Here is a 22300-nt window from a genome sequence, read left to right on the forward strand (position 1 = left end):
GACACACCACGGACACCATATATCTTTCCAAGTTCCCTGGTGGTGTATACTTTCTCTTACAACTATTTTTTGCCTCCTCTGAAACTCCTATTTCAGACCCCATTCGTAGCCTATGTAACTATACAAACATGTTAATGTATCATAAATTTATCTAAACTTACCTGATAATATCCATTTAATCTCTATGCTATCTAAGGCTTTGGGGCCCCTGTTGCTATTGAAATCAGAGAGGCACCTACAATTCTCATGGTCATTTCCACAAGTGTTTTTACAGAATTAACTTGATTCAGTGTTCGTCATTTCTTCTGTATTTTGGGAACTTATAATTTTACTATGTTTTCATTATTTCATTGCACACCACCATGATACTTGTGAGTGAATTGGTGATTCATAATTATTCTTATAACAGTTTACCCAAGATAACTGCAATTATCAACATGGGTGGTATGGCTGGAAAAATCCCACTCAGTGCAGATCAGAGAATATTACCAGTAAACAGCCTGGCCCTTCTCTTAAGTACTTATTAACAAATGCCTGTATACCACATTAAATACAAAGCTGAAAACACAAATATTATAAAAGTTTCTTTTCCTAAAAACAAACTCTTCTAAGTTTCTTTCAGCCGTTACAGGCAATCTCAGTGTTTGTGGCATTTTGACACAAAAGTGAAATTATCATGTGAAAAATCTGCAAAAAGAAATCAAAATAACAGTTGCTTCAGTTCCCTGATGGAATGATGCAATGCAAGTCAGCACCTCGGAGAGATATTAAAGGGTGCTGCCATCTGGTAAACTCAGTAACAAACACAAGGGCTTCAAAGGGTCTTGCTGGTCACCCATTGTGCGTGCGACGCTCTGTTTTTCATTTGTATGTTTCTTGCTAACTTTAGCTTGTCAAGAAGTTCACATTGCATGTTATCCATAATTAAGGCTGTATTTTGTTCTCAGGATCTACAGACTTTCTGTGAAAACCTACTCAGTTAAGGTATGGCCTCTTTCTTAAGGAAATGCCAATTTTCACAGTGAAAATGTTAAAATGTATCTTGCAAAAAATTTTTATTTGGAAGCCTGGCTTTGTTTATTCGCCCTCCTAACAAAACCTAAGGTCACTATTCGGCTCAGCTGCACTTTTCTTTCATCCCGTGATATGCAATGGCCTTTCAACAAGGCTAAATGTATATGTATTTGAACATTCCTGCCCACTCAGAAGTCTGTTAATGCTGTCAGCTTTGAAAATGCAGGTCTCTGATTTGGACGGGTGTGAAACCTAACTCCAGGCTACTCTTTCACCCTGTCAAGGGTAACAAGGGGCAGCATTAATTATCCCACTTTCCATACGGTGTCCAAGTTGGCAGCATTATCCAATGTTCTGTGCCTGTCATGCAGTTCCAGATCCAATGCTGGGAATTAGACATTTCCCCTCAAAAGTGTTAGATGCAAAAACTGAGCCTTAGGAATCAGGTGCACAGGTGCCCTTTTACACACATGGTTCCCAGTATATCAGAAGCTGCATCTTTGTAGACAGACTAAGTATGAAACAAACAATCTGGGAGAACTACAGGAGGAACCACAACTCTGTGGCAGATAGACAGCACTATGCTTTCCATGCAGAACACCCCAGAAAAGTTCTGGGAAGAAAAATCTCTGCCTAATACTTTGAAGACCTAGTGCCTATCAGAATAGACAATACTGGCTAGATCATGGGTAGGCAAACTAAGCCCTGGGGGCTGGATCCGGCCCAATCACCTTCTCAATCTGGCCCGCAGATGGTCCAGGAATCAGCGTGTTTTTACATGAGTAGAATGTGTGCTTTTATTTAAAATGCATCTCTGGGTTATTTGTGGGGCATAGGAATTCGCTCACCCCCCCATTCAAAATATAGGTGTGAGGGCTAGATGGACCAGTGGTCCAACACCAGTATAACCCAGTTTTATATTGTTGTAAGATAAGGGAAGGAAGTCAGCTACATGCCCAGATCCTTCTAACCCCAGGATCCAGCCAGTGTGAAAATATATGACAGGTTAGTTTCCTAGTGAGGTGATCGCCAGTGGAGATGGACCATTAAGGGGAATGGTAAATGTGCATGGCCCACTCCCTCAACTCACAAACAGATAGAAGGACAAAGCTGGAGTTGAGAGCAGAGAGTTTGCAGTGATGTAAGCTAGAGGCAAAGCAGCACACTGAAAACCAAGTGAGACAGAATGCTGTTTGGTTTCTGTTCAGATGCAAGGCTGTGGCTATGGAAGAAACAAGGCTCTCTTGGCATGTTAATGCTGTGAACCCCTCCATCACAGGCTCAGGTTGTATATATGTGTAAATAAGCCACATATCATGAAGACACTACATTCTCCACTGTGCCTCATTCTGAAGGAAAAACAAACCCTGAGTATCATCATCATCATCATTTTACAATTGTACACCGCCTTTCCATAGTTGAAACTACGCTCAAGGCAGTTTACAACATGACGAGATTTACATAATTACAAACATAACATAAACAATAAATAAAACACATCAAAAAGTACACAACCAAATGGAAACAATTTCCACGTAAATCATAATGAAAGATACAACAATAATATCAATAATAGCAACAGCTCTCTCAACCCCCCATAAACAATACTCCGGCCCAAGAATCTGTTCAACAGCGTCAGCTTTTGTAGCTGGAGTCAGTCAGCACTCCAAACTCCCAGGCCAGATGGGAAAGGGCCAGTAAGGCAGGGTGCAGGCCTTCCAGGGCTCACAGCCAAGATGGTTTCCTTTAAAACAACACAGATAAAGAAGTTCCAGGAGTAAGCACCTGGAACCCCTGGAATCTCACACCGCTTGGAGATTGGGGTGGTGTGCAACAATATATTAATTGTAGCAAGCTTCCCTTGGGCACAGCAGACAGGTAGGGCCAGGGGATAGAAACAGGAGCCTGTCTGTTGAACTTAATGTATATTTGTAACAACAGTAAACGTATAAAACCCCAAAAGAAACAATAAAGGCCTGTCTGGCCACAGTACCACAGTACCACAGCTACTGGGTTATAGTTTAAGAGATGGTATAGATATATGGTGGGAGCAGTAAAAAGATTTCGAAATAAATGTACCATGGTGGAAGTGGGATTCAAACAGAAACTCCTCCACACACTTGGTGAATCAGCAGTAGTAAAAAGAATCTGGTTTTGCTCATAGAAAGTGGGGTAGCTCACCTCATACATGCTAAAATAACATAAAAGAGCTATAACATTGCAGCAGCTTGAAATGAATCTGGATAAATGCAAACTCAAAAATGTATTTTTATTATTTGCTAACAAGTACTATGTCATACTTTTGTTCCCTGTGCCTTTTTGTCAGTTCTGCACTCTGCATACATGAATTTGCACCACATAAAATTAGTTCTTAACGCCTTACTTTGCCAGATTGCTTAGGTGTGCAAAATGAAGCTTCCTGCTTGTAATTTTATTCACACAAAGGTGATCCACATAAGGAATTCCTATAAGAGAACAGAATCTAGCACAATGCTATTATACATGTGCACATACACAAAAAGAAATATATGTGTTTTAAATTCAACTTACCTTGACTATTTCACTGTGCCATTGAAGCTCTGAACACCAGGAATGATTTTGCTTTTCAGGACTTGGTTCTAAGCCTGCAGCAATAAAGGCATTTGCAGAAAGTATTTCTCTCATCATTAAATAACTGGTGGCTGTCCCTATACTAGGGGAGCACATAAATCACTGCCTCGGCCGCTAGGAGTTGGTGCCTATGTGGATTAGTGTTATGTGTGAACCCAGAACTCAAATTTAACCATGGTTTATTTGGCCATCTCACCCCATGGTTAGCTTGATCATCCGTGGAACAACCTAATTTGTCACTTGCTAAACATGGCTTAGCCAGGGCCAGCCCAATACATTTTGCTGCTTGATAAGGACAAGGTGGCACCCTCTCTCAAGTCCACTGCTAGAAGCCGACTGAGCGTCGGCTTAGGTTAGGGCCAGCCCTAAGCTAAGTATTATTATATGTGAACCAAGTCTTTTCACTCGTCAGGCTGAAAACAGTGCCCTGTCCTTGACCTAGGCAATGCTGCTTCTTTCCCAAGAGCACTGGCTAGCCAGCCAGAATTGTATAGAACAATTCCCAGCCAAAGCTGTTGCTATTGCACACAAGTAAACTATGTCAGCGCATACATGCATATTGAGTCTTCATGTGTTTGTGGTGACCTCATGTGTCATGTAGAGCAGATGTTTCCTCTGTGAATAGTGTGTACTACGAACAAAAACGCTTGCCTCCTGCCGTTCCTTGTAGATCCCTTCTTCCTTGAAGAGGGACACAGGCGCCAATGCCACATTGCAGTGTGCATTTATGAAATGTGTGCGTGTGTTGATCTCCTCACAGCTGCTGTGCAGATGAACCAACCAGCCCAGAACAGAAACAGAGCCTCTTTCCCTTTCATGAGGACATTTGTCAGGTGTTTAAACAACCATGCTTGCACCCAGTAAATAGCACATTCAAGAAAGGAGCCAGAAGGGAGCAATTTCCACAAGAAAACCAGCACAGAGCCCTGATCTGGATGCATTCCAAACAGGACCACCATGGCTACTTTTTCTCCAAAATAAAAGCAGCCAGGTTAAGCAGGCTTGTTTGAACTGCAGGCAAGTGAGCGCCTGGAAAGAAGTGTTGTTAGGTGAAGTAGCTGTCCCTGAAAGATAAAATGGAAGCAAATCTGGAGGGTTCTATTCAGGCAAAACATTTTGACGGATATTTGACAATATTTGGTTTACTGTATTGGCCCGAATATAAGCCACACCCACAAATAAGCCACACCTTTAAAATTGAGGGGGGGGGGGTAAAAAAGACAATACCCAGGCTGCTTCCTGAAGGGAAGCTTTGCCGGTGGCGTAAGGTCGCGAATATAAGCCACACTTTAACTTTTCGCAGAATTTGGGGGGAAAGTGTGGCTTATATTCGGGCCAATATGGTATATATTTCAGGGCAGCCCCAACATGAAAACAAAACTCAAAGGCCACATGACACTGCGAGGAAAAGCTCCATCCATGAGACATTCTATTTAATTCCAAAAACTGATGGGACTACCAGGATGTCCAAATAATTTTGCAGGTTACTAACGGGGAAGTGAAGTCCACAAGGAAGCCATATATTCAGGGGCACTTTGCTTTCAGATTTCTTTAGGGAAAAGATTCAATTTGAGGTATTATGTACATTTTCAGAAACAAGTGATGTCGGATTTTTGTTTTTTCTTTTTTTGTAAAGATCATGTGACAATTTCACTCATGCCAGATCAGATTAAGTGTGTGTGGGAGGCACATGTGCCACTTTCAAAAGTACTGGTACACCTTTCAACCCAATATGACTAGGGAGCCCATCTTATATCTGACAAACTCTCTTATTTTTTTAAGAGACATTCCTACTTGCAATTCCTCTGGGAGGAGCTTAACTCTTAAGCCATTTCAGTCTCAGATAAACAAGCTGTTGCCCTATCCACATGTACCCGGGTTACTGGGAATTAGTCTCTATGAATTCAGTGAAACTTCTTAATGGACATATAGAGGTCCTACAGCACAGCTGCAGCCCTCCCTATATGCACATACTTGGAAATGTCCCACTGAAATCAGTGGGGTCTATTTCTGCGTAAGCATGTGTAGGTTCTGGCTGTGAAAGTGGTTTCAAGCCATCTTTAAATAACCCCAAACAACACAGTTTTACTCTTTCCCCCTCCCCCTTTCTCCCCACAACAGAGTATAATTAGAACTTCAGAAATTGTGTTTGTAGCAAGGAAACGGAACCCTGTTTCTCATTATTTTGCACATGCAGTTTTTGGATTTTTACTGTACAGCCATTCATCTTTGATCTAATTTTATAACATCATAATCAGATTTGGCACACTAAAACAAATGCTAGCACTTTTCAATAGTAATGCGACAAACTCTCCTGTTTAAAGCTCTGATTCAATCAAAAATCATCAAGGTTACAAGACTATGATTTCACTACAGCAAGGGCTGGCCTTGTGTCCAACAAAAAGGAGTGTTTACCATGCAAAGCCTGCATTTATTAAGTATTAATACAGATTGGCTGCAAATAAATAAGTTATTAATTACATTTAGGATTAGGAAAGACAAATGGAACCTGCAACAAAATGTGGTAGCATATACTCACCTCTTTGCAAGAGCGCTCCTTACTCAGGGTCCCTTCCTGGCAACCAGTCATGCGCTAGAAGCTGCTAAGGGGGAGGGCATTCTGTTCCTCTCCACAATTTGCTTTTGCCCAGGTTACAGTCAACTGTCTGTAGCTCATCATTCACCTAGCCATAGCTCTCTTGGTGTTTTGGATCACCACTCCCATCAGCCCCAGAAAGTAAGGTAAAAGTAAAGGATCCCTGGATGGTTAAGTCCAGTCAAAGGCAACTATGGGGTTGTGGCACTCATCTCACTTTCAGGTCAAGGGAGCCAGTGTTTGTCCACAGACAGCTTTCCGGGTCATGTGGCTAGCATGACTAAACCATTTCTGGTGCAATGGAACACCGTGACAGAAACCAGAGCACATGGAAACACCATTTACCTTCCCACCACAGTGATACCTATTTATATACTTGCGCTGGTGTGCTCTCGAACTGCTAGGTTGGCAGGAGCTGGGACAGAGCAACGGGAGCTCACCCCCTCATGGGGATTCAAACCGCCAACCTTCTGATCGGCAAGCCCAAGAGGCTCATACAGGGGGGGTTGTGGTTATAAAGTGGGTTTAAATGTAAAGAAGTAGGTGGGAAAGAAACAGGTGAGAGTGAAATTCTGGATGCACGAAGGGTTTGTTTGCACACCAATAACCAGTGGGCATGATCTCAGATGAAGGTACCAACTGCCTTTTCTGATATGTTTGTATGTACTGCAGCAAAATTTAGTTCTGAGGAGGAATTTTATGTGTGACACGGATGAGATGGTGTTGTGGATATTTTCAATTAACAGTTCTTCAGAAGGAAGAGTTCCCAAGATTATAATCTTCTAATTAGCCAGTGTTCTTAAATTGTTTCAGGCTGCTCTTACTGTGGTGGCTTGTTTGATTTTATTTTCCACAGGAGCAACAACAGACTGGTTCTTTTCTGGTAAGAGACATCTTGAGGAATTCCCCATCTGTGGCTTTTTCTCATACTTAAACTTGCAAATACTTGTTTAGGTTCCAAATGAGCCTTGGTGCATTTTGAATGTTATAGACAGTGACACTTGTGCTGTGCTATATGTACACAACAAAAATCTGGAACATTCATTAAAGGTGCATTGGATCAAATACTTCACAGTGAATTGGGTTTTTAATGAATAGTGCCTTTTCCCTGCTTCTAAAAAGCCAAAACAGATTACTATTTCTTTTTATTTAATTGATATTGTTGTTAGGACACTCAGAACTTTTACTCTCCTTGTCATTATAAATGATAGCATGAATAAAACAAAACAAATGTGATACAATGACCAAGACACACATAGCCTGAGCCGTGGTACCATCTGATTTGCTATAACACAGAGACCAACCTTGTTTGCTAAGCAAGATATTCATCTGGGGGACGTGAGAAGAGACATGAAAGAGCTGTGTGTAAAGTGGTTTTGATTTTAGACATGGGCCTTGGGACATAATTTCTACATACTATTCCTTGTTTGAATGGATGTGCACTCCAAAACTTGTGCATGTGCTTGAATTATCTCCTTTTGTCAAAATTTGTCCCAACAAAAACTGACCCCCTGAAAATTTACTGTAAAAACAAAAAAGTAACCAAATTTTAAACTGCACCCCCACAACCTTTTATTATTTACTAAACTGCGGGAGGCAGTGGAAGACAGAAGTGCCTGGCGTGCTCTGGTCCATGGGGTCACGAAGAGTCGGACACAACTAATCGACTAAACAACTAAACAACAACAAAAACTGGCTTTCATGTTTTGCATGTAAACCAAGAGGCATGGTATCAAGACATCAGGCAAAATCCATCTGGAAATTCTCCTGCGCTTGTGTTTCACAAGGACCTGCATGCTTCACAATAGATTCTGCCTTAGTAAGTGTAATTTAATGCTAAAGCTGGTGGTCAGTCCTGCAAGACTTGCAGCCTGATCCTTTACTTAGAAGGAAGTTCCATCGCTTTCAGGTATGTATGAATATTGAGGGCTGTTGCTTTTGGGTGGTTGCCAGGTTGCCACATGGAGATTATGCACAACTGTAAATGAGGCAAGAACTTTTTTCGCTCTACATCTCATTCTACTTACTACCCCACTACCGCTGTTCACCCTTCTCTACTTCATGAAAAAAGCAGGGCTGCAGATATGCTAGAAGATTATTCAAGAAACTCAAGAATAAGCCCAAAGGTACAGTGGCCTATGTTAAGACATAGATGGTGCTTAACATATTGATAAATATATACAGATATGTAATTTTAAAAACATGTTTTACACCATATTTCTTTTTATGTTTTAACTCTTCTTTTTTAACTTTCAGAATCAGAGTGGCATTTTAATGCTTTGAATCATAAGATTTGGTCTATAAATTGTCATGGGGAGGAATGCTGAAAATTATTATTATTATTAATTATTAAATTTACATCAGCCCTTCTTCCCAGGGCAGAAAACACCACAGTAGTACTGAAGCAGAAAACAATAAAATTGCATCACACAATGCAGTTGTGTCAAGAATTAGACGACATGCTAATTTCCTAGCTACTTCTCCAAGTGGATTTCAAAATGTAGTAAAGCTAGGAACATATAATGCCAGTAGTGTGCACACTGTGTGGGGAGGGGAGAATAAGTGAAACTGTGAGAGTGGTTTCAGCACAATCCAACCAGCACATATGAAACTTAAATTTTAATGTACTGTCTTTTGGAAAACTGACCCCATCACCAGATACATGAGGGTTGTTTTAAGAAGGGAGTGGCAATCTGTGCCTCTGGTAAACAGATCTGTGGGTTATTGTATAATTTCAAAATCGAGAAAAGTTGGTTTGACTGGAGTTTATGTCACAGTCTGAAGCCCCCAAAAAGTGTGAACATCATGGAAAACAGAGCCTCTCTCAAACCACTTTCAATCACCTTGACACCATTATCTGCCCCTATATTAACATGCTATTTTCACAAACCGTTGGGAAAAAAGCTGGGAGTTGTTATTCCTTAATATAAAATGCAAATCTCAAATTATATTAACATGCTGCTTTTATATCTTTATATACACCCTAAGCATACAGGTATATTTGTTGTTTTGGGGTTTTAAATTGTTTTAAATTATCTTATGGGTAAATCGCTTTGAGATGGTTGTTTAGAACGTAATTAACAACAACAAAAACCCTCATGCTGTGAAAGAAACTGAAGTCTACTGTGAGGCAGAACCAGACCGAACTCTTATCTTTGTAGACACGTCCAGATATCATATACGTGGCTAATTGGTTTGTGTGTATATGTCTATCTATAATGTGTATCTGAAGAAGTGTGCATGCACACGAAAGCTCATACCAAGAACTAACTTAGTTGGTCTTTAAGGTGCTACTGGAAGGAATTTTTTTATTTTGACTATGGCAGACCAACACGGCTACCTATCTGTAACTATAATGTATACGTCAGTCTTAGAACGTACCTGACGTTCTCTTCTACATTCTGACATTAGCCACACTCCCACGTGGCCCAAAGCGCGTGAAGCAGCTCAAACACACTTTTTATAATAAAAAAATTCCTTCCAGTAGCACCTTAAAGATAGGTATCTGAAGAAGTGTGCATGCACACGAAAGCTCATACCAAGAACTAACTTAGTTGGTCTTTAAGGTGCTACTGGAAGGAATTTTTTTATTTTGACTATGGCAGACCAACACGGCTACCTATCTGTAACTGGAACACTTTTTATACTTGTAGAAGATCCGATAATGCACACCAAGCTCCTCCCTGGAATCTCACCTTAAAAGGATCAGGTACCCTAACAGGGGATGAAGATACACTTAGGGAGCTGCTGCTGCTGCTGCTACTGCTGCCCTCAGCAGGCCGTCCTGTGACTAATGGCCTGTTTCTCTCTAGGGCAGCTTTCAAGTTCTGCCCCCGAGTTGTGTGGGACCGGTTGTGGCTGTGTGTCTCTGCCGCACCTGCCTCAGCCTGTGTGACTCCGGCCACTCTCCAGTTCTGAGGGAACCGTCGTCCCCGAGAGAGTTTAAGCCCAGGCAGCAGACGAGAAGGAATCACGAATCCCCTCCGCCGCTTGCGCCGCCTGCCCGCTTTCCCCCGGCTGAGGGCAAAGCCCGCCGAGGAGCGAGCGAGCGAGCGCGCGCGCGAGGGGTGGGCTGCCGCGTGCGCTCCCTCCGGGACAATCGGCGAGGCTTAGGGAAGGAGGGGAGGGGAGGCGGCCGCGCGATAGGCTTTTGCCTGGCGTTGCCCAGGCGCCTGGTTGGTGCTTGGTGGCCCCGCGCGCGCTGTGTGTGCGCGAGAGCGCGTGTGTGGCGGCGGCGGCAGGGCCAGGGAGGGAAAGTAGCGGGCGGGGTGTATGGGGGGAGCGGCTCTCCCAGGCTGCACTCAAGTGACATTCAGCGCGAACAACACACTCCTAACTCAGGCGGGCAGGCAGCGAGGGAGTCGCACACAGGCACCATCCCCCTCAGCTTCTCGGCGCTGGGCTGTTCGCTCCTTTTTAAAACATTGCGCGAGAAAGACAACTGTGCGAGAAGCGAAGGGAGCCTCCAGCCAGGCAATTTCGCCTCTCGCCCCTCTTGACTTGGTCTCCTCTCCTCCTCCTGAAGAATGGGAAGGACCTGCCCGGGCTTTGCCTGCCGTTCTCCTTCCCGCTGAAAAACGGGAAAAGGGAACGGACGAAGGAACTCTTAGCACTGCGACTTCGAGGGAAGTTTAAATCCCTCTCCTCGCGCTCTTTCGCGGGCAACGAGGAGCCCCGGTCGCGCTCGGTTCTCCTCAGAGCCCGCCTCGCCTCTTCGCCTCAGAAGCGCGCGCGAAGAACTTGGAGCAAAGTCGGCGCGGGCCAATCAAGGCTGGCCGTTCAGGTAAGCAGAAGCCGAGAGCGGAGAGGTTGGCGCGCGCGGCTTTCCGCGTTGCGCTGCTTGAGGCTGCTTCGCACCATGGAGGGGCGCCCTGGGCTCTCGGCTCTCGCCGGGCTGAGGAGCTCAGACAGGAGCAGCCTAAGTGGGAGCAGAGCAGGTTTGGGGGATGGCGGGCTACGGACACTTGAGGGGGGACACTCGGAGAGAGGAGAGCAGCGGGTAAGGGCAGCCTGCCCCACACAAGCCGAGCTCAGCTGTGCGCCGCCCGGGGCTCTTTCGCGGAGAGGCTGCGCGCGCAAGCCCAGCCTTACGATCCAGCGCCCTCTGCGAGAGATCCTGGGACAGGCTGGCTCTTGGAAAGCTGCCTTCCCCGCCCCGTCTTCACTTCCCTCTCCACCTGTTTGTGGAGCCAGACAGTCCAACTCCTTGGCTCTAAAATGCACCCAGGTCGAGCATTCGTACCAGAGAAAAAAGCGCGCGGGAGGTGGGGGAGAGATGCTTGGAGCGCAGTAGCCTCGAATCTGCTTTGCTGTCTGATGTCAGATCAGTTAAAGCGGATTAGTTACCTCTCGGCACCTTTTAAATCCAGCTCTCCTATTTAACACACACACACAGCCCAGAGCCCCAATTTCAACGCAAGATCCGATGCAAGTTAGTAGCTGCTATGAAAGTGATCGAGAGAACTCCTCATGCCGGATTGATTAAAATGGTGATATTAAATGTTGGGACAGTTAGCAGAGTTGATCGTTGGTTCACACACGCACGCGCGCTGAATCTGAGGTGAAGAATGTCTAAGGCAATCCCAGCCATTAAAATCTGGGCGTTTTGACCTTGATTTTTCAAAGTTCAGGTTGGCCAAATACTATTCTGCACCCCCGTCTCTCTCTCTCTCTCTCTCTCTCTCTCTCTCTCTCTCTCTCTCTCTCTCTCTCTCTCTCTCTCGTCATCTGATGAGGCAAATCTGCCTGCTGCCAGTCTGCTTCATCCCGTGTCTGATCTTCCCATTATCCTCTTTACTTTGGGAAGGGTTCTTCGTGCTGTTGGAGCGGAAAGAGAGGCATGAACCTGAGATCAAGCCAACTTTCTTTCTTTTCCTTTTTTGCGCCGGGGTGAGGGCGGGGGAGCGGCGCAGCTTCACAAGACTTGCATACCAGGTTTCCTTTCGCCCCCGTCGCCCCTCCAAAGGGGCAGCGTCTGAGGGGCTGAGCAAAGCTCCCCTGGCTGGCGGAACCGCGTCAGGAGAAGTTCCCCACCCGCGATGAGTTTTCAGGAGCGCTCCTGTTGGAAGTCTGTTCTCGCATGGCATGACAGTTTGGCTCTTACGTGGGTTCCCCTTCTCTTTTCCTCCCCTTCTGTCCAAAGTTATGGACCCTCTCATTACTCCAAAGAAGGAGCATTAGGTTATTCTACCTGCTGCCGCAGCACCCCTGAAACCTCTCCTTGTGATCTTCTGGAAGACGGTAATTGTGGGAGAGGCTGAGGGAGACCAGGAAAAGGAGGAAGTCTGGAAATAACCCAGAGGCTGCCTATTACTTAAAAATAGCTTCTTTTCTCCCTCTTCCAGCTTGTGATCCTGTAGTCTCTTCCAAAGTTTTCCTGCAGCTTAACCACTTGCAGGATATGGGGCTCTGGCATTTGTCTCCACCCACATCACCACCACATTTTCACCGAAGCAAAACTCAAGCAAGCTCTTTCTAGCTGAAGTTTAAACTGTTGTTTGCAAGGACTTAAAGATCCTAATTGACTTCATTGATTTGGTTTCCTTTTCCAGTTTCAGTGACAATTGGTGACTTCTGTTTCAGTGTATCTGAAGAAGTGTGCATGCACACGAAAGTTCATACCAATAACAAACTTAGTTGGTCTCTAAGGTGCTACTGGAAGGAATTTTATTATTTTTTATTTTGTAGTGACAATTGGAGTTAGAGATGAGTTTAGAGGATCAGAAAGGGGAGGGAGTAATTGAACGATTTCCTTCTTTAAGAACTGCTCATGATCGATGTTATATTATTCTTAGCAAGTTTCTTTTAAACTCTTCACAAGTCTCTAAAACTAGTAATATTTTTAACAAAATATTCTAGCGAAACAAATGTGTGTTTCCAGATGGTTTTATTTGTTTTTATTACTGCACCTTTTGGAAAATTCAGTGGATTAGTCTAGCAATGGGGTCTGGCAGTTCACAGCAATTAAAGGAACAAAACAAGAAAGATGTTACTGGGTGGAATGGATATGAAATATGTGTGGCTTGTATTACACATTTATTTCAACAGAGCTGAAACTGTGACTATAAAGTAACTCTTAATCACTTACAGATACAGCTTTTTATCATTCAAAGAGCATATAATTGAAGGGTATCCCTGCTCTAAAAAAAAAGCCCTCACCACAAGTTTATTTGTTCTGGACCCATTTAACACTCCTGTGGGAAAGTATTATGCCTTCCTCAAGCTGGTTAGCTTATTGTTATATATAAATGCAATATCCTTGCCAATGCCACAGAAAGAGAATGCTGCTTTTGAATCAACCACTGTGGGTCACCCTGGAAAAAGGGAGCTGACTATTGAGTCAAGGGACCCTTCTTGGTATCGCCACTTCCCTGCGATGCCATTTTTTTTAAAAAAAAAATCCCCCAAAAGTAAAGTATATAGTAGCATGTGGCAACTGCGAGTAAAGTATATGTTTACAAATGAGACAGTCATTTGAAATGATCCTGCAAAATCACAGCTCTTGTATGATTTGTTTACTGTGCTTTGTTGAGATGCTCAGTAAGAAGGAAGGCGGGACCAAAATGGCATAATTTCTGCTCAGTACAGAACTTGCTTGTTTATGAGTCAGTCCCCAGACAAAGGGGTTGTAATACTAATGGGATCAAGTCAGAGAATCTCCACCAGGGACCTGATTCACTAGTACATACATCCAGCTATGTGCCACAGATTTCAGATCTAATGAAACTAATCTCTCCTGAGTTGTTTCACATTTTCAGAAATTTAACTTGGTGGGGAACCTGCAATAAAAATTTGCAGCAGGCTGATAGTATCAGATTCTTTATCTCATATAGATGATTTTATGTATACATCATCTTCACATGTCTTGCTCAGTCCAGTGCATGTCTACTCAGAAGTATGTTGATGTTGTGCTTCCTTCCCATGTAAGTCTGCATAGGTTTTAGGCTGCAATCCTACGATCCATTCTGAATAAACATATATAGGATTGGGTTGCCAGTTTGATCTTTGCACTACATAAAATAACTTTTCAGTGATGTGCTTAGTCAAAATGATGGATGCTATAAAATATATAAAGTATATGGTAATTGCCTCCCTGGACTCCTTGAGGAAGAAGGGTGGGAGATAAATTGAATAAATAAACAAACAACAATATAAATAATTCTTAGTCTGTTTATGACCGTATATGACACAACGTTTTACATCCAAAGAATAGCTTTTGGAGTACATGGTGTAGAAACATTTCAAGCCTTGCTGAATATGAAGTACAACTTTCTCAAAGGTGTTCATGGGACCTGGATCTGGACATATCAGGGATCCTGGGTCCAGCCCCCCCCAAAAACATTTTTGATTATTGCTTCCATCTTTTACACCTACACCCACTAATTTCTGTAGGAATCCTCCTCAACTTCACCTTGTGGTAGTGTATTGAACTCTACCATTTGTAGTTCCTACCAGCCTTTTCATGTACTGGGAGAAACCTAATCTCTTCCCCCCTCCCCACTGCCCCCCCCCCGTGTGTAAAAATGACTAAGAATTGATTTTACCAGGCTCTTATTGTATGAGGAGGCAGTATTTTGAACCAGTGTGTCCAGTGTAAGAGGAAAGCAATTTTCAGAATAGGAAAGAATAAAAAAATTCAAGTTACAGAAGAGTTGACAAGATTAACTCCTCTCCTCTTGTCTACTTAAGATAGATGTGAAATATACACGTTAAACAGCTGGTTTATAGATTTGAAACTTACTAGGTTTTTCTGTGATTGCAAAGCAAGTAAGATTGTTAAAAGCTGGCACATGTTTGCTACTCTTTTCTGCTTTGTGTTTTGATTTCAAAACCAACAGAAACTTAAAACGGGAAATACCATTTGCAGATTTTTGTTTCTGTATGTCCTGTTGTTTTTAAAATACTGAGGCGTACCAATTTTTCCTTAATTCTGACATTCTGATATTTCAAAAGATAATGGTTTCTCACACTGAACAAATTCCAAAATATATATGAGAAAATAGTTGGCATCATCTATAGATATGTCAGCTTTCTGTGAAGAACATGATGGCTGTAGTGTTTTCATCACTGGTTTGGGGTAAAAAGTACACTTAGTAAAGCATACAACATAATAAGACATATTTTTCTAATTTGAGGGTTTAAATTTGTCACATGCATGTTAGGCAGATGTTAGTTTGTAGATGACAGGAGTTTAAAAACACACACACAAAAACCCCCCAGAGCTTTATGGCAGCACAGAAGTAGCATTTAATGACTTAGGTGCTATGTAACAGATGCTCCGAGTGCACACAAGCAACATGATGTTGAATGAAGTTCCCCCTTTTGTATATCTTAAACCTCTCAGCTATTCTATATATATAACACTATGTGTCTAGGCGATTCTAAACACACTCAGAGCTGCATTCTCTCTTAATACTCCCAGCTAGTCAGATATGAGTCTCAGACACACAGTTCTTGAAGTTGGTGTTCTGTAAACTTGTTTAAGATGCACAGCTAATTATGTGTACATGCTTTAAAAACCTGACACGAGTCAGATGAATGCAGTAAGTAGCTATTACGATATAAATGAAACTCAAGACACAACAAACAAGTCCGATAAGCATTTCTGCCCTATGGACCTCAGGGTTTGATTGCCCTGGTGCATCATGCACCATATTACTTTCGATTTAATGAGGGTTTGATGTAAATCTGTCCCACAACATCTGTTGAAGGTATAGTGGCTAATCAGCATAACTCCTGGGCTATCAGCTGTAGCTCATTTTTTAGCATGTACAAGACCTAAGGTTCAGTCCTTGACTTCTGTAAATAGGGCTCTGAAGGACACCCGTCTGAAACTTTGGGGAGCTGATGCTGGTCAGTGTACAGTGGTACCTGGGGTTAAGAACTTAATTAATTCTGGAGGTCCGTTCTTAACCTGAAACTGTTCTTAACCTGAGGTACCACTTTAGCTAATGGGGCCTGCTGCTGCGCTGCCGCCTTTCTATTCTCATCCTGAAGCAAAGTTCTTTACCCGAGGTACTATTTCTGGGTTAGCGGAGTCTGTAACCTGAAGCGTCTGTAACTTGAAGCATCTGTAGCCTGAGGTACCACTGTAATGAGTACTGGGCTAGATGGGCCAATGGGCTGATTCAACATAAGGCATATACTATATTAGAAAATGTCCCAAATTGAAGTTGAGTTAAATTATGCCACTTACATTTCCGGAAAAACAAAAACACAGGTTTTTAATCCAGGACATGGCCATTATGTCTGTTGCATGCCAGTACAGCTGACAATGACCTTTTGTGCAAACAAATTTTTCACATGTTCCCCAGAGGTGCTTTTTGCATGCTTGTTCGTTGTTCAGACATGCACTTGGCAAATTTAGGGTCTAGAATCTATGGACCTTTGAACACTATTCTAAATGCTATTGTGCTTGTGAAAAGGTACAACTTTCAATAGGAGCTGGTGAAATAACTCAAGAAGAATTACATACAAGTAAGCCCTGCTTGGCAGTTCGAAGGCGCAGAGCTACAACTCTGGTATGACCCAATGTGGGGGTGTAGATCAGAGCTCTCCAGCTTTTGGGCACCTGGGGACACAGCTGGAAATCTAAGCAACTGTTGTATGTACCACAGCATGCCAGTTTCGCAGAAGAAAAACTGGGGATGCTCAGAACCATGCCTCCTCCAAAAATGCAAAAGCAAAACACCTGCACATACCACACAAGAAATAAAACAGACAAAAAAAGAAGGATACACCCTGAACCAAACCCACTAAACCTAGTATTTGTAAAATAAAATAGAAATTGGTAGGGACAGGGAAACCTTAGTTGAGTGTTAAGTATTATGTATGAGGTTGCTGCAGCGCTCATGGAGGTCACATTGAGGGCTCCAGGTCAAATGCATCCTAAAATTTTACGCAGGCCTATTTGCCTGCCAAGCCAATTGCATAACATTATTTTTGTGATGCATTGGTATAGCTCTTGTTCAGCCTCAACATGTTATTACTGGAGCATACAAACATAAGAGCAAACTGTTAGTACCCAAACCACTTGGAAACACATAATTTATCTCATGATAATAGTAGGAAAGGTTTTATTGTTTTTAGAATCTATATCTCTTCCTTTGTTTTTCTTATTGTATGCTGCTTTGATAATAATGACCAGACACAGTTAAACTGGAATGTGGGAATTTAAACTTCTGTAAATTCTATTGATTATGAACAGGATCGAAAGGGGGTTAAATTCTAGTGCTTTGTGTCAACTGCATTGTGAAATGGGTTGCTCATCATTTAGGGCAAGCATTTTCTTGGTTGCTTTTCTCCAGTTCTGAACATGCCCATTCTTGCCATAATACACGGATAAGTTTAGCGTGCGATTCCTCTGATGACAATGGCTCCAAAAATGTTGCCATAATGATAATATTGCTGATTGGTATGTCTATGTATACTCTTGGTATGTACATTATGTTTATCCATATCACTGTGTGTCTGGAGACACTTGAACATTGTTCCATGCAGAAAACTGACTAGAAAAGAGCAATTTTGAATGTAAGCACTATATACGGTAGTGTATCTCAGGATTTGGTGTTGGCAACTTGACATTGCTAATTAATTTTAGTACCTAATTTTTGTTGTTCTTGGCATTACCATTGAAAAGTTAATATTTAATTTGGAAAATTAGGTTGTGAAAAATTTAAATTAAAAGTAATTCCAAATAATGTTGAGTTAACAGAGGTTTTTTAGTCTGGTGGTTGGAAACAGAAATTCATTAATTTAAAGGGGCAAGTTTACATATACGTTTGGATTTATTTGTTAGGCAACTTTAGAGGCACCCTGGAAATCTTCCGTAGGCTGATGAATATCTCTGAATCAAATATAGTTTTAGATATTGTTGTTGTTACTGTTGGCATCCGTCTGTCTAGGGAGACAATAGAAGAGTACGCTTTCAGTCTTGTCTTTAAAAATACAATCGGACAAGCTGCCACATTCTTACGGTTACAAGTTATATTAAACATGATCCCTGCAAAACATGTTTGGATCCTGGACACGGAAGCTTCTTGAATGTGAAAGGTGTCGAAGCATTTACCCTTGACTTCTGAAAGCTCTATTCTCTACCCCCTACATTTTTTTTAATGTGTCAAATATGTTATGAAAAATAGTGAATAAACACATCATCAGAAATCTTATTTTGTAAAAGGATACACTTCATGATGATATAAAAGACAAACTTTTAGGCTTCGCTTGTCAGTTTAAGAAACTGTTAGAAAAACAAGCCAAAAAATGAATTTTAGATGAAGGAATGCTAGGGCTATGTTTCACTCCTGCGGTGCCTTCATGCAATGAAGCGACAGCTTTAACCACAGAACATCTGGGCCCTAGCTTCTGTTACAGTAGAGTTTTTTAAGGGGAAAGCATGCCTTGTTTGACTGTGCATTCATTTTGAGCCATTAAGCTTTTGCACTAGTTTTTAAAGATTAAAAAAGTTTCTGCCACCTTTTTCAAGGGGCTATTTTCAGCATTCTCCTTGAATTTTGCCACTTTGGTGGATGCTGAATTTAATTTGGTTACTAAGCAGGAATTTATCATGCCGTTCCTCAGCTTTTTTTTTTTTTAAGGGTGAATTTACTAATTAATCTATTCATTAACAAATTTATATTTAGCAGTTCACACTCTTTTTGCAACTTTTATGTGTGTGGTTTTAAAACTAAAGGTAATAGAAACAGTATGCTCTAACTTATCTCATGAACAGAAAACTATTATGGAGCTACTTTTTGAAAAACATGTGTTTATATTTGTTTTGTATGTTATCTTTTATGTCATTGCTGATGGGATTGGTTACTGATACATATAGAAGTAGAAATAATTCATACTTTTCATACATTATCTGTTGAACATATAAGTTCAAGCCTGCTCTTGAGGAGCATTATTTTTATTACTTGGTTTTTTAAAACGCTAAAAGTTTAGATGAACTTTGCAATGTAGCCTATCATGTATTACACTTAAGTTAACACTTACCTGCCTTGTACACTGTCATGGGTAATTGATGTCAAAGGTTTCATAAAGCTCTGCATTTAAGTAGCCTACCATCCTAATGCCACTTGCCTGGCAGTAAGTTTTTAATAGGACTTACTTCTGAGTGGACATGGTTAGGATGCTGACTGTTAATCATGAAGCAAACACATTGAAATCAATGGAACTTAAGTTAGCCATGATTAACAAATCCCATTGATTTTAATGGGTCTAGCCTGTATCATCTTATTACCAAGAGTGGAATAAGTGAGGAAAAGCGATTCAGGGCCAAATCCAGGATACGATCCTGATTCAGATTGGGGTCCCACACCAGTTTTTATATTCAAAATGCATTCTGCCGCTCTGCTATTTTTTCTCATAGATGCTGTTTGAAGTAAACAGTGTATTTGATGGCAAAAACCAGCCAGGAAGGAGACATCAGGTACACATTCCAGGTCAGGAACACATTCCAGGGCCCAATGTCTGCTTTCCCACCAAAATAAAGGCAGCCAGATTAAGCATGCTTGCTTAAACATGTGACTAATGTTATGTGTACTTTGGCCTTCATACACCTAGAAGGAAGAATAGTTGGGTCTGATTACTTTCGCTCTTAATGAAACTGGGAGGCAAAACATCTCATAGAGCACTTGAGATAAGCAAAAGTGATTTTTGACAATATGTATTAGGGTCCTCTTCTATCCATAATACTTACATCAGAGGAGTCAAATGGACATGAAAGTAATCTCAATGCATAAGCAAAATTTGCAGGGGGCACAAGGCACTGTGGGAGATAACTATCTACTAAGACACTCCAGTAAATCCCAGAAGGTAGTGGAGCCACCTGAACTCCCAAAGAATTCTACAGAGGACTAATGAATAAGTGAAGTCCTTGTTTTAATGGCACGTGTAGTTTGGCTTTGGGAGTACAGCTGTATGCACACAGTGTGGAAGAAAGCTCCACTGAACTCAGTGGGAGTTTTTTCTGAATGTAATGTGCATAGAACCAGAATAAATGTGAGTTAAGGATTGCAGCCATAAGAGAAAAATATGCCTGCCACATTATCTGGAGGACATTTACGGGAGCAGCGATTGATAGTGTAGAGAACACATAAGCTTCACGTTTGTCTTGATGAAGTAAAAGGGATGCTTTCACCTTTTGCCAATAGATTTTAATGAATAGGAGGAAGTTCCTTGCTTTCAGCATTTTTTTGAGACGAGAATGTTTTGTATGCACAGATAGAGCTATTTAATGAGTTTTAAACTCCTAGTTTCTGGTAATAGGCAGGAATCAAAGTAAGCTAAAGGATACTAGAAAGTAGCACGGAACAAGAAAAGATGATTTATTATTTTAGAAAACTTCAGTGGGGTATCTCACTGCAGGGAGAAGTATTTGCTCTTGAAATTGATGAACTGCCCAGGGGAGGAAATCAAAACCAAAGAATGGGGATGCCTTGCTTTCAGAGGAATTCAGATATTGCATCCTTACAGAAGGCAACAAAGAATAAAACCTAACATTTATTGCATAAATTATTTAAAAAAATTAAACTAAAAAAATATTATCTGAGGAAAAGGCAGGATATAAATAAATATAATAATAATACTCTAGAAGATTAACACTGTATAAGAACAGGCTTATGTACAACTATTCTATATTGAACATGACAGCTTTGAATATGTTTTTCAATTTTACGTTGCCATTTTGCACTGTAACATCTTGTGTCCTACAAACTAATAAATTTGCCCTGCGCTTGGAGTAAATGGTTTGCCTCAATTTAATTCAGCTAATGAAATGGGATGCGGGTGGCGCTGTGGGTAAAACCTCAGTGCCTAGGACTTGCCGATCGCATGGTCGGCGGTTCGAATCCATCGTTCGGTCCCAGCGCCTGCCAACCTAGCAGTTCAAAAGCACCTCCGGGTGCAAGTAGATAAATAGGGACCGCTTACCAGCGGGAAGGTAAACGGCATTCCGTGTGCTGTGCTGGCTCGCCAGATGCAGCTTGTCACGCTGGCCACATGACCCGGAAGTTTCTGCGGACAGCGCTGACTCCCGGCCTATAGAGTGAGATGAGCGCACAACCCTAGAGTCTGGCAAGACTGGCCCGTATGGGCAGGGGTACCTTTACCTTTACCTTTTAATGAAATGGCATGCACAATAATGCAGTGATTAAAAAGTGTGGCAAAATAAATGTCATGTACTCAGGTACTCAAACATTAGTACAAAACAACAACAACAACAACAAAACATTAGCAATGGGTAGTTTAATACTTGTATGGTTTGTTGAAGCTTCTGGCTTGCCAATGAAGAGGCAGTCTCTCCCTGAGTTTAAGCTGAATTCCAGGAGCAATTTATTATTAATCCTTAACTATTTATCCCTCATTAATGAGGTCACAGCAATCCTTGCTATCCATTGATAAGTTTCCTAAGAATCTAGATACTTCTACTTCACCTCAATTTTTCTAAAAGGTGGTGATAGATAGCTTTTTTACTCTGTTAGGTAGAGTTTTTTCAACTTACACAGAAGTTTTTTCAACTTCTTACACAAATGCCGGCTTGTACCACAAACTACAGGTGCATAAAGTATGCAATTGTGCAAGGAAGTACAGTGCCCTGATGCACCATAATGAGTAAGTGCAGATGAGTTTATTACTAAGGATTATTACCAGTGCTTTTTTTACAGAAAAAATGGTGCCAGTACTTACCATGAAATTGTTACAGCAAGTGAGCAACTGGGGTAAAAAAGCCATTATGATGGCAAAGTAGGGTACAGATTGGGACAGTTGTGTTTGGTAATCAACAGCAAGCGCTTGGTTTGTGTTGAAGAAAAATAAAAGGAGCTTTTTGGAGTACAGTAGGTTTGCTAGGTTTGTGGGGGAATAAACATGCAGAACTGAGTTGCTAGAAAAATGTGCCCACCAACCACAAGCTATTACATGAAAATGGATCCTGGATGGTGACCATGGCTGGGCACCTACCAGATGGTGTGACTCGTTAATCTTTCTCCCTCCTGCCTCAGTTTGGAGGCAGTGTGGTTTCTTTCTCTGTGGAGCACACAGCCGCTGATGGTATGTTTCAAAATACCCAGGTTGCCC

The 22300-nt window shown here is 41.8% G+C and overlaps 1 protein-coding gene across 2 annotated transcripts in view; it reads left to right on the plus strand.

Moving 5' to 3' along the window:
* Positions 1–10515: 10515 nt before the first annotated feature.
* NDNF (neuron derived neurotrophic factor) overlaps positions 10516–22300 on the plus strand; it is a 35257-nt gene continuing 23472 nt past the window's right edge. Inside the window, exon 1 of one of the 2 annotated variants that reach the window (XM_081208118.1) lies at positions 10516–11003. Coding sequence is in view for 1 of the 2 variants with exons in the window: in XM_081208117.1 (XP_081064243.1) it covers positions 12259–12323 (65 nt within the window). In the remaining variant the exon portion in view is untranslated. Of the gene's footprint in view, positions 11004–12243; positions 12324–22300 lie in introns of those variants that run through there. The other variant, XM_081208117.1, reaches the window with a different exon arrangement.

The sequence above is a fragment of the Podarcis bocagei genome (genome assembly GCF_964188305.1).
Source record: "Podarcis bocagei genome assembly, chromosome: 9".
In the NCBI taxonomy this organism is placed as follows: Eukaryota; Metazoa; Chordata; class Lepidosauria; order Squamata; family Lacertidae; genus Podarcis; species Podarcis bocagei.